Source organism: Entelurus aequoreus, linkage group LG28 (assembly GCF_033978785.1).
Source record: "Entelurus aequoreus isolate RoL-2023_Sb linkage group LG28, RoL_Eaeq_v1.1, whole genome shotgun sequence".
NCBI classification, from domain to species: Eukaryota; Metazoa; Chordata; class Actinopteri; order Syngnathiformes; family Syngnathidae; genus Entelurus; species Entelurus aequoreus.
In genome coordinates this window covers 33337056-33351484 of record NC_084758.1, presented here as the reverse complement: position 1 = coordinate 33351484, position 14429 = coordinate 33337056, and the positions used below count along the sequence as shown (strand labels likewise).

The window sequence follows — 14429 nt, the reverse complement described above, 5'->3', positions numbered from 1 at the left end:
AACATTCTTTCTATTGATGTACTTAATAGACATTTGAACGCAACACTCCCACTATTATTTTACTTGGTAAACACTTGAACACAACATTCTTTCTATTGATGTACTTAATAGACATTTGAATGCAACACTCCCACTATTATTTTACTTGGTAAACACTTGAACACAACATTCTTTCTATTGATGTACTTAATAGACATTTGAACACAACACTCCTGTTTATGTTTTACTTGGTAAACACTTGAACACAACATTCTTACTATTGATCTACTTAGTAGACATTTGAACGCAACACTCTCGTTTATGTTTTACTTGGTAAACATTTGAACACAACATTCTTACTTTTAATGTACTTAGTAGACATTTGAATGCAACACTATTATTTTACTTGGTAAACACTTGAACACAACATTCTTTCTATTGATGTACTTAATAGACATTTGAACGCAACAATCTCGTTAATGTTTTACTTGGTAAACACTTGAACGCAACATTCTTACTATTGATCTACTTAGTAGACATTTGAACGCAACAATCTCGTTAATGTTTTACTTGGTAAACACTTGAACGCAACATTCTTACTATTGATCTACTTAGTAGACATTTGAACGCAACACTCTCGTTTATGTTTTACTTGGTAAACATTTGAACACAACATTCTTACTTTTAATGTACTTAGTAGACATTTGAATGCAACACTATTATTTTACTTGGTAAACACTTGAACACACCATCCTTGCTATTGATGTACTTAATAGACATTTGAATGCAACACTCCCACTATTATTTTACTTGGTAAACACTTGAACACACCATCCTTATTATTGATGTACTTAATAGACATTTGAATGCAACACTCCCACTATTATTTTACTTGGTAAACACTTGAACACACCATCCTTACTCTTGATGTACTTAATAGACATTTGAACGCAACAATCTCGTTAATGTTTTACTTGGTAAACACTTGAACGCAACATTCTTACTATTGATGTACTTAGTAGACATTTGAACGCAACACTCTCGTTAATGTTTTACTTGGTAAACACTTGAACACAACATTCTTACTTTTAATGTACTTAGTAGACATTTGAATGCAACACTATTATTTTACTTGGTAAACACTTGAACACAACATTCTTACTATTGATGTACTTAATAGACATTTGAACGCAACAATCTCGTTAATGTTTTACTTGGTAAACACTTGAACGCAACATTCTTACTATTGATCTACTTAGTAGACATTTGAACGCAACACTCTCGTTTATGTTTTACTTGGTAAACATTTGAACACAACATTCTTACTTTTAATGTACTTAGTAGACATTTGAATGCAACACTATTATTTTACTTGGTAAACACTTGACCACAACATCCTTACTATTGATGTACTTAATAGACATTTGAATGCAACACTCCCACTATTATTTTACCTGGTAAACACTTGAACACACCGTCCTTACTATTGATGTACTTAATAGACATTTGAATGCAACACTCCCACTATCATTTTACTTGGTAAACACTTGAACACAACATTCTTACTATTGATGTACTTAATAGACATTTGAACGCAACAATCTCGTTAATGTTTTACTTGGTAAACACTTGAACGCAACATTCTTACTATTGATCTACTTAGTAGACATTTGAACGCAACAATCTCGTTAATGTTTTACTTGGTAAACACTTGAACGCAACATTCTTACTATTAATCTACTTAGTAGACATTTGAACGCAACACTCTCGTTTATGTTTTACTTGGTAAACATTTGAATGCAACATTCTTACTTTTAATGTACTTAGTAGACATTTGAATGCAACACTATTATTTTACTTGGTAAACACTTGAACACACCATCATTACTATTGATGTACTTAATAGACTTTTGAATGCAACACTCCCACTATTATTTTACTTGGTAAACACTTGAACACACCATCCTTACTATTGATGTACTTAATAGACATTTGAACGCAACACTCCCACTATCATTTTACTTGGTAAACGCTTGAACACAACATTCTTTCTATTGATGTACTTAATAGACATTTGAACGCAACACTCCTGTTTATGTTTTACTTGGTAAACACTTGAACACAACATTCTTACTATTGATGTACTTAATAGACATTTGACCGCAACAATCTCGTTAATGTTTTACTTGGTAAACACTTGAACGCAACATTCTTACTATTGATCTACTTAGTAGACATTTGAACGCAACACTCTCATTTATGTTTTACTTGGTAAACATTTGAACACAACATTCTTACTTTTAATGTACTTAATAGACATTTGAATGCAACACTATTATTTTACTTGGTAAACACTTGACCACAACATCCTTACTATTGATGTACTTAATAGACATTTGAATACAACACTCCTGTTTATGTTTTACTTGGTAAACACTTGAACAAAACATTCTTACTATTGATGTACTTAATAGACATTTGAACGCAAAACTCTCGTTAATGTTTTACTTGGTAAACACTTAAACGCAACATTCTTACTATTGATCTACTTAGTAGACATTTGAACGCAACACTCTCGTTAATGTTTTACTTGGTAAACATTTAAACACAACATTCTTACATTTAATGTACTTAGTAGACATTTGAATGCAACACTATTATTTTACTTGGTAAACACTTGACCACACCATCATTACTATTGATGTACTTAGTAAACATTTGAACGCAACACTCCTGTTTATGTTTTACTTGGTAAACACTTGAACACACCATCCTTGCTATTGATGTACTTAATAGACATTTGAATGCAACACTCCCACTATTATTTTACTTGGTAAACACTTGAACACAACATTCTTTCTATTGATGTACTTAATAGACATTTGAATGCAACACTCCCACTATTATTTTACTTGGTAAACACTTGAACACAACATTCTTTCTATTGATGTACTTAATAGACATTTGAACACAACACTCCTGTTTATGTTTTACTTGGTAAACACTTGAACACAACATTCTTACTATTGATCTACTTAGTAGACATTTGAACGCAACACTCTCGTTTATGTTTTACTTGGTAAACATTTGAACACAACATTCTTACTTTTAATGTACTTAGTAGACATTTGAATGCAACACTATTATTTTACTTGGTAAACACTTGAACACAACATTCTTTCTATTGATGTACTTAATAGACATTTGAACGCAACAATCTCGTTAATGTTTTACTTGGTAAACACTTGAACGCAACATTCTTACTATTGATCTACTTAGTAGACATTTGAACGCAACAATCTCGTTAATGTTTTACTTGGTAAACACTTGAACGCAACATTCTTACTATTGATCTACTTAGTAGACATTTGAACGCAACACTCTCGTTTATGTTTTACTTGGTAAACATTTGAACACAACATTCTTACTTTTAATGTACTTAGTAGACATTTGAATGCAACACTATTATTTTACTTGGTAAACACTTGAACACACCATCCTTGCTATTGATGTACTTAATAGACATTTGAATGCAACACTCCCACTATTATTTTACTTGGTAAACACTTGAACACACCATCCTTATTATTGATGTACTTAATAGACATTTGAATGCAACACTCCCACTATTATTTTACTTGGTAAACACTTGAACACACCATCCTTACTCTTGATGTACTTAATAGACATTTGAACGCAACAATCTCGTTAATGTTTTACTTGGTAAACACTTGAACGCAACATTCTTACTATTGATGTACTTAGTAGACATTTGAACGCAACACTCTCGTTAATGTTTTACTTGGTAAACACTTGAACACAACATTCTTACTTTTAATGTACTTAGTAGACATTTGAATGCAACACTATTATTTTACTTGGTAAACACTTGAACACAACATTCTTACTATTGATGTACTTAATAGACATTTGAACGCAACAATCTCGTTAATGTTTTACTTGGTAAACACTTGAACGCAACATTCTTACTATTGATCTACTTAGTAGACATTTGAACGCAACACTCTCGTTTATGTTTTACTTGGTAAACATTTGAACACAACATTCTTACTTTTAATGTACTTAGTAGACATTTGAATGCAACACTATTATTTTACTTGGTAAACACTTGACCACAACATCCTTACTATTGATGTACTTAATAGACATTTGAATGCAACACTCCCACTATTATTTTACCTGGTAAACACTTGAACACACCGTCCTTACTATTGATGTACTTAATAGACATTTGAATGCAACACTCCCACTATCATTTTACTTGGTAAACACTTGAACACAACATTCTTACTATTGATGTACTTAATAGACATTTGAACGCAACAATCTCGTTAATGTTTTACTTGGTAAACACTTGAACGCAACATTCTTACTATTGATCTACTTAGTAGACATTTGAACGCAACAATCTCGTTAATGTTTTACTTGGTAAACACTTGAACGCAACATTCTTACTATTAATCTACTTAGTAGACATTTGAACGCAACACTCTCGTTTATGTTTTACTTGGTAAACATTTGAACACAACATTCTTACTTTTAATGTACTTAGTAGACATTTGAATGCAACACTATTATTTTACTTGGTAAACACTTGAACACACCATCCTTACTATTGATGTACTTAATAGACATTCGAACGCAACACTCCCACTATTATTTTACTTGGTAAACACTTGAACACAACATCCTTACTGTTGATGTATTTAATAGACATTTGAACGCAACACTCCCACTATTATTTTACTTGGTAAACACTTGAACACAACATTCTTACTATTGATATACTTAGTAGACATAATGTACTTAATTAAAGCAGTTATTGATACTTTTACAAAATAACATTACTTTGCCTTATAGTATTGGTCAATATTGTCCAAAGATGTATTGCACCAATAAATGTGAGATATTTAGCATTTTATTTGAATATTTTGTCACATTGTATTTATGCCACGAAAAGAACACACTTTATGGTAGTAAAATAAGCATAAAAGGTGAAAAATGTAATTGTATTTTTTTCTTATTGCGATTGTTAATAAAATGTTTTGACTTTTTTTTTCTTTTTTAATTTGTTACTCATTTATATCCATTTGTTTTTTTAAATAACATTTTAAGTTGAGTGAATGAATAATCCTATTATTATTCGTAAATCCAATATCAATCCAAATATCGGGATTATTATTTTTGCCATAATCGTCCAGCCCCAGCTAGGCTAAAGCACAAGAGAAAGTATAAATAAAAAATTACTACTTAAAATTAAAATAAAAGTACAAATAAAAGTGAAAGTACAAGCAAAAGTAAAAAAAAGTACAAATAAAACTAAAACTAAAAATACAAATAAAAGTGAAAGTAACAGTTCAAATTAAAAGTACAAATAAAAGTGAAAGTAAAAGTAAAAATAAATGTAAAAGTAAAAAAAAGTAAAAATAGAAATAGAAGTGAAAGTAAAAATAAATGTAAAAGTAAAAAAAGTCAAAATAAAAGTAAGAGTAAGCTAAAGTGAAAGTAAAAGTACAAGTAAAAGCAAAAGTGAAAGTAAAAGTAAAGGTGTCATTGAATATTTGGAATAAGGTTCTTGTAGAAAATAACTAGAAGTGTTCTGATACAACTTCTTCACGCCCCATACAATACCGATACTGGAGACTTGAGTCTTGTCCCATACTGATATCAATACGATATCATACCTGTGTCATTTAGTAGTGTGGAATGTTAGAAAAGGTTTGAGCAAGTGAAATGAGTCAAACAGAGAACAATGGTAGTTATGAAAAACAACAACCTATTTATTATAAACCGGCTGTCTTGAAGTCAAAGTGGAGTGGCAAATGTTTTCAGTGGTGACAATAATTCATGAAGTTCCGTAAGTTGAATAATGATACATGTGTGCTAAGTTTACAAAGAAGGTAAACAGTAAAAGTTTGTTGGGGCGACAAGGGGTCAAAGGTGACTAAAAGTGATGGAACACCCCTCCCTCCCCCCCTCCCTCCCTCCAAAGTGCAAAGTTACCGTATGCTGTAGAGCACGTTGCCGTTCTTGGAGATTCGAAGCAGCTTGTTGTCGGTGGTGATCTCGTGGAAGTTGGCGCCCTTCTCGTTGGCAAAGAACAAGTCGGGCTTCCAGATGGAATCCAACATGGACGGGTCCAGGTCCAGCGAGTCGTCAGGATACTCGCTGTAGGCCAGTCGAGGGTCGTTCCACTGCTGCCTCAGGAAGATGTTGACTCTGTAGTCCTGGTAGCACACACACAACACTTGGGTTGGACCCGTCCTTCTACAAACCACTGTCACTCTTCTAGAACACACCGTCACACTTCTAGAAAACACCTTCACTCTCCTAGAACACACCTTCACTCTCCTAGAACACACCTTCACTCTTCTAGAACACACCGTCACTCTTCTGGAACATACCTTCACTCTTCTACAAACCACTGTCACTCTTCTAGAACACACCGTCACTCTTCTAGAAAACACCTTCACTCTCCTAGAACACACCTTCACTCTTGTAGAACACACCGTCACTCTTCTAGCAAACACCTTCACTCTCCTAGAACACACCTTCACTCTTGTAGAACACACCGTCACTCTTCTAGCAAACACCTTCACTCTCCTGAAACACACGTTCACTCTTCTAGAACACACCGTCACTTTTTTAGAACACACCTTCACTCTTCTAGAAAACACCTTCACTCTTTTAGAACACATCATCACTCTTCTAGAAAACACTGTCATTCTTGTAGAACACACCTTCACTCTCCTAGAACACACCTTCACTCTTGTAGTACACACCGTCACTCTTCTAGGACACACCTTCACTCTTCTGGAACACACCGTCACTCTTCTGGAACACACCTTCACTCTTCTAGAAAACACCTTCACTCTTCTAGAACACATAGTCACTCTTCTAGAAAACACTGTCATTCTTGTAGAAAACACTGTCATTCTTGTAGAACACACCTTCACTCTTCTAGAACACACCGTCACTCTTCAAGGACACACCTTCACTCTTCTAGAACACACCGTCACTCTTCTAGAACACACCTTCACTCTTCTAAAACACACCTTCACTCATGTAGAACACACCGTCACTCTTCTAGAACACACCTTCACTCTTCTAGAAAACACCTTCACTCTTCTAGAACACATCATCACTCTTCTAGAAAACACTGTCATTCTTGTAGAACACACCTTCACTCTTCTAGAACACACCGTCACTCTTCTAGAACACACCTTCACTCTTCTAGAACACACCTTCACTCTTCTAGAAAACACCTTCACTCTTCTAGCACACACCTTCAGTCTTCTACAACACACCTTCACTCTTCTAGAAAACACTGTCACTCTTCTAGAACAAACCTTCACTCTTCTGGAACACACCTTCACTCTTCTAGAAACCACTGTCACTCTTCTACAACACTACTTCAGTCTTCTAGTAAACACTGTCACGCTTCTGGAACACACCTCCACTCTTCTAGAAACCACTGTCACTCTTCTACAACACTACTTCACTCTTCTAGTAAACACTGTCACACTTCTGGAACACAACTTCACTCTTTTAGAAAACACTGTCACTCTTCTAGAAGACACCTTCAATCTTCTAGAAAACACTGTCACTCTTCTAGAACACACCTTCACTCTTCTACAACACACATTCACTCTTCTAGAAAACACTGTCACTCTTCTGGAACACACCTTCACTCTTCTGGAACACACCTTCACTCTTCTACAACACACCTTCACTCTTCTGGAACACACCTTCACTCTTCTACAACACACCTTCACTCTTCTAGAACACACCTTCACTCTTCTACAACACACATTCACTCTTCTAGAAAACACTGTCACTCTTCTGGAACACACCTTCACTCTTCTGGAACACACCTTCACTCTTCTACAACACACCTTCACTCTTCTAGTAAACACTGTCACGCTTCTGGAACACACCTCCACTCTTCTAGAAACCACTGTCACTCTTCTACAACACTACTTCACTCTTCTAGTAAACACTGTCACACTTCTGGAACACAACTTCACTCTTTTAGAAAACATTGTCACTCTTCTAGAAGACACCTTCAATCTTCTAGAAAACACTGTCACTCTTCTAGAACACACCTTCACTCTTCTACAACACACCTTCACTCTTCTAGAAAACACTGTCACTCTTCTGGAACACACCTTCACTCTTCTGGAACACACCTTCAATCTTCTAGAAAACACTGTCACTCTTCTAGAACACACCTTCACTCTTCTACAACACACCATCAATCTTCTAGAAAACACTGTCACTCTTCTAGTACACACCTTCGCTCTTCTGGAACACACCTTCATTCATCTAGAAAACACTTTCATTCTTCTAGAACACACCTTCACTCTTCTAGGACACACCTTAATTCTTCTACGACACACCATCACCTTTTAGAACCCACCTTCACCTTTTAGACCACACCTTCACTCTTCTAGAACACACTTTAATTCTACTAGAACACACCTTCACCTTTTAGAATCCACCTTCACCTTATAAAACACACCTTCACTCTTCTAGAACCCATTTTCATTCATCTGGAAAACACCTTCATTATTCTAGTACACACCTTCACTCTTACTAGAACACACCTTAATTATTCAAGAACACACCATCACCTTTTAGAACCCACCTTCACCTTCTAGAACACACCTTCACTCTTCTAGAACACACTTTCATTCACCTGGAAAACACCTTCATTCTTCTAGAACCCACCTTCACCTTTTAGAACCCACCTTCATTATTCTAGAACACACCTTCACTCTTCTAGAACACACCGTCATTCATCTGGAAAACACCATCATTCTTCTAGAACACACCTTCACTCTTCTAGAACACACTTTAATTCTACTAGAACCGACCTTCACCTACTAGAACACACCTTCACTCTTCTAGAACCCACCTTCACCTTCTAGAACCCACCTTCATTCATCTGGAAAACACCATCATTCTTCTAAAACACACAATCACTCTTCTAGAACACACTTTAATTCTACTAGAACACACCTTCACCTTCTAGAACACACTTTAATTCTACTAGAACCGACTTTCATCTACTAGAACACACTTTCACTCTTCTAGAAACCACCTTCACCTTCTAGAACCCACCTTCATTCATCTGGAAAACACCATCATTCTACTAGAACCGACCTTCACCTACTAGAACACACTTTCACTCTTGTAGAACCCACCTTCTAGAACCCACCTTCATTCATCTGGAAAACACCATCATTCTTCTAGAACACACCTTCATTCTTCTGGAACACACTTTAATTCTACTAGAACACACCTTCACTTTCTAGAACACACTTTCACTCTTCTACCCACCTTCACCTTCTAGAACCCACCTTCATTCATCTGGAAAACACCATCATTCTTCTAGAACACACCCTCACTCTTCTAGAACACACTTTAATTCTACTAGAACCAACCTTCACCTGCTAGAACACACCTTCACTCTTCTAGAACCCACATTCACCTTCTAGAACCCACCTTCATTCACCTGGAAAACACCATCATTCTTCTAAAACACACCTTCACTCTTCTAGTACACACTTTAATTGTACTAGAACACGCCTTCACCTTCTAGAACCCACCTTCATTCACCTGGAAAACACCATCATTCTTCTAGTACACACCTTCACTCTTCTAGAACACACTTTAATTGTACTAGAACACGCCTTCACCTTTTAGAACCCACCTTCATTCACCTGGAAAACACCATCGTTCTTCTAAAACACACCTTCACTCTTCTAGAACACACTTTAATTGTACTAGAACCCGCCTTCACCTTCTAGAACACACCTTCACTCTTCTAGAACACACTTTAATTGTACTAGAACACGCCTACACCTTCTAGAACCCACCTTCATTCACCTGGAAAACGCCATCATTCTTCTAAAACACACCTTCACTCTTCTAGAACACACTTTAATTGTACTAGAACACGCCTTCACCTTCTAGAACACACCTTCACTCTTCTAGAACACACTTTAATTGTACTAGAACACGCCTTCACCTTCTAAAACACACCTTCACTCTTCTAGAACACACTTTAATTGTACTAGAACACGCCTACACCTTCTAGAACCCACCTTCATTCACCTGGAAAACACCATCATTCTTCTAAAACACACCTTCACTCTTCTAGAACACACTTTAATTGTACTAGAACATGCCTTCACCTTCTAGAACACACCTTCACTCTTCTAGAACACACTTTAATTGTACTAGAACACGCCTTCACCTTCTAGAACACACCTTCACTCTTCTAGAACACACTTTAATTGTACTAGAACACGCCTACACCTCTAGAACCCACCTTCATTCACCTGGAAAACGCCATCGTTCTTCTAAAACACACCTTCACTCTTCTAGAACACACTTTAATTGTACTAGAACACGCCTTCACCTTCTAGAACACACCTTCACTCTTCTAGAACACACTTTAATTGTACTAGAACACGCCTTCACCTTTTAAAACACACCTTCACTCTTCTAGAACACACTTTAATTGTACTAGAACACGCCTACACCTTCTAGAACCCACCTTCATTCACCTGGAAAACACCATCATTCTTCTAAAACACACCTTCACTCTTCTAGAACACACTTTAATTGTACTAGAACATGCCTTCACCTTCTAGAACACACCTTCACTCTTCTAGAACACACTTTAATTGTACTAGAACACGCCTTCACCTTCTAGAACACCCCTTCACTCTTCTAGAACACACTTTAATTGTACTAGAACACGCCTTCACCTTCTAGAACCCACCTTCATTCACCTGGAAAACACCATCGTTCTTCTAAAACACACCTTCACTCTTCTAGAACACACTTTAATTGTACTAGAACCCGCCTTCACCTTCTAGAACACACCTTCACTCTTCTAGAACCCACCTTCACCTTCTAGAACCCACCTTCATTCACCTGGAAAACACCATCATTCTTCTAGTACACACCTTCACTCTTCTAGAACACACTTTAATTGTACTAGAACCCGCCTTCACCTTCTAGAACACACCTTCACTCTTCTAGAACCCACCTTCACCTTCTAGAACCCACCTTCATTCACCTGGAAAACACCATCATTCTTCTAAAACACACCTTCACTCTTCTAGAACACACTTTAATTGTACTAGAACCCGCCTTCACCTTGTAGAACACACCACTCAGCGCCTCCAACTTCATGCAATATGGTGGTCTGCTTCATAAAAGAGGTAAAGGTCAAAGAGCTTGACGTCATGTGACTCCGACAGGCTGCGGCTGATTGCTCCTTTAAATGTCGCCACAGCTAGCAGCGCGCCTGTTGCCGTGGTGACACAGGCGGCACGTCATGCGGCGTTTGGCCGAGCGCGAACTTTGAACTCGCGCGACTTCACGCACACAACTTTGAGTGGGCGTGGCTTAGCAATATGGACATGTCAACACCTGTTCTTTAGGGACTAGAGATGTTATCTGAAGGAACTTTCCACAAAGTCCTTAAAGACAAGCGACTGAAGGTCACATGACCAAACACTTGGCGACGGAGGCAAGGAGAAGCGCCCCCCAGTGTAGTGCAGGCACCTCTAGATAATATAGGTCATAAGTCACATGATAAAAGTTAGGTAACATGATATAAGGGCACCAAGGCTCAGAAGGTCCTGTCCTGGCTGCTCAGCACAATGACAGACAGGCCTGGGGCCATAAATCCTTTGACATTTTCTCCAACTTTTTATCATTATTATTCCTTGTCCGCCCCAATGCAGCTGGGATAGGCTCCAGCACCTCCGGACAAGCAGTAGAAAATGGATGGAAATGATTATAATTGTATCATAATCGTGATTTTTAATCATCCTGAGTTTTAATCAATTCATCATTTTCAAAAACTCGATTAAAAATAAAATAATTTCAAAAAACATGTTTTAGGCCATCTTTATGCAACCAGAAGGAGCTGTTCTAACCAGGTGGGAAAAAGTTTGATTATAATGATCATACCTGACAATACATTGCAAGAATCGGTTTGAATGGAGAATCAATGGAATCGTTAGGTACACTCTTAGTGATCATCATCATAATAATTAATAAGTAATCCTTACAAACGCAACAAACTTATGATTATTTTTTTCCACAGAGGACATTTTGGTTAGTCCTCACTTTTCTTACTCTGCGATGCTTCTGCCTAGCGAGTGCATCGTCCTGCCTCCACCCACAGACACAAAGATTGTGAACGACCGGCAAGGCGATTCACTCCCTTCATTTACTTCTGCTGTTGAATAGTCGATGCACAGAGTGAACCCTCTTGCACCCTGTTTATAAGCAAGAGAAACAAAGACGCAAATTTACTAACGTTCATTTTTATTTATCGTTCCATTATTTGATTTATTGACTCTCACTACGACTTTGTTGCTACCAATTAGGGCTGGGCAAAATGCCTGAAAACCGTACTGACATATACGTGTTTTACATCGATCGATATTGAAAACTGTTGATCATTTTAAAACCTGCGGAAAATAAGGAGCAGGAGAAAAATATATTTTATTTGAAAATGTAACTTCCTGTGATTATGATCCCTCAACAATCAAGGCAACAATATAAAAAAAAATGTTAAAATAACATTGAACAATAACAATAACCAATATTATAATGTATATAATAATATAATACTATATATTATATTATTATATAAAAAAATTAAAAAACAAGAAGATAATCAACTTTCTTTTTTACTAACACGCCTGGAATATATATATCTTAATAAAGATATATATATTAATATATCTTTATTAATATATAATAAAGATTAAAAATAAGTAATATGTAAGAAATGCTTCATAAAGTGTAATAAATTAGTGCAAAGTGTGAAAATGTAAACATAGAGAAACCTGAGAAGAACTATTTTCTGCAGGTTTAGTGCGAGGAAATAACGGCTGTGTAACATTAATTTGCCCTGTTATTCTTATTGAACTATGGAAAGTAATTTTTGTTATGCAGTAATTATTTAGATATTATTATCATATCGATCGATATCGATAATTATTGATATTTTTTATGACATGGAAAATAAGGAGCAGGAGAAAAATTTATTTTATTTTGAAAATGTAACTTCCTGTGATTATGATCCCTCAGCTATCAAGGCAACAATATCAAAAAAAATTTAAAATCCCATTGAACAGTTAACAATAATCTCTTAAAAATAAGTAATATGTAAGAAATGCTTCATAAAGTGTAATAAATTAGTGCAAAGTGTGAAAATGTAAACATAGAGTAACCTGAGAAGAACTATTTTCTGCAGGTTTAGTGCGAGGAAATAACGGCTGTGTAACATTAATTTGCCCTGTTATTCTTAGTGAACTATGGAAAGGAATTTTTGTTATGCAGTAATTATTTAGATATTATTATTTTTATATCGATCGATATCGATAATTAATGATATTTTTATGACGTGGAAAATAAGGAGCAGGGGAAAAATATATCTTATTTTGAAATGTAACTTCCTGTGATTATGATCCCTCAGCTATCAAGTCAACAATATCAACAAAATGTTAAAATCACATTGAACAGTTAACAATAATCTCTTAAAAATAATTAATATGTAAGAAATGCTTCATAAAGTGTAATAAATTAGTGCAAAGTGTGAAAATGTAAACATAGAGAAACCTGAGAAGAACTATTTTCTGCAGGTTTAGTGCTAGGAAATAACGGCTGTGTAACATTAATTTGCCCTGTTATACTTATTGAATTATGGAAGGGAATTTTGGTTATGCAGTAATTATTTAGATATTATTATCATATCGATCAATATCGATAATTATTGATATTTTTTATGACGTGGAAAATAAGGAGCAGGGGAAAAATACATCTTATTTTGAAATGTAACTTCCTGTGATTATGATCCCTCAGCTATCAAGGCAACAATATCAAAAAAATGTTAAAATCCCATTGAACAGTTAACAATAATCTCTTAAAAATAAGTAATATGTAAGAAATGCTTCATAAAGTGTAATAAATTAGTGCAAAGTGTGAAAATGTAAACATAGAGAAACCTGAGAAGAACTATTTTCTGCAGGTTTAGTGCGAGGAAATAACGGCTGTGTAACATTAATTTGCCCTGTTATTCTTATTGAACTATGGAAAGGAATTTTGGTTATGCAGTAATTATTTAGATATTATTATCACATCGATCGATATCGATAATTATTATTTTTTTTATGACGTGGAAAATAAGGAGCAGGAGAAAAATATATTTTATTTTGAAATGTAACATCCTGTGATTATAATCGTTCAGCTATAAAGGCAGAAAGGAAATGTTAAAATCTCATTGAACACTTAAAAATAAGCTCTGAAAAATGAAGGAATATGTTGTAAAAAAAAATAGTGCAAAGTGTGAACATGAAAGCCAAATGAAAACATTCACAAAGATTGTTAGACGC

The 14429-nt window shown here is 35.5% G+C and overlaps 1 protein-coding gene across 1 annotated transcript in view; it reads right to left on the bottom strand.

The window, feature by feature from the left end:
* glra1 (glycine receptor, alpha 1) overlaps positions 1-14429 on the bottom strand; it is a 249441-nt gene that overhangs the window by 77018 nt on the left and 157994 nt on the right. Inside the window, 1 exon segment of the mRNA XM_062039934.1 lies at positions 6004-6227. Coding sequence (XP_061895918.1) covers positions 6004-6227 — 224 coding nt within the window.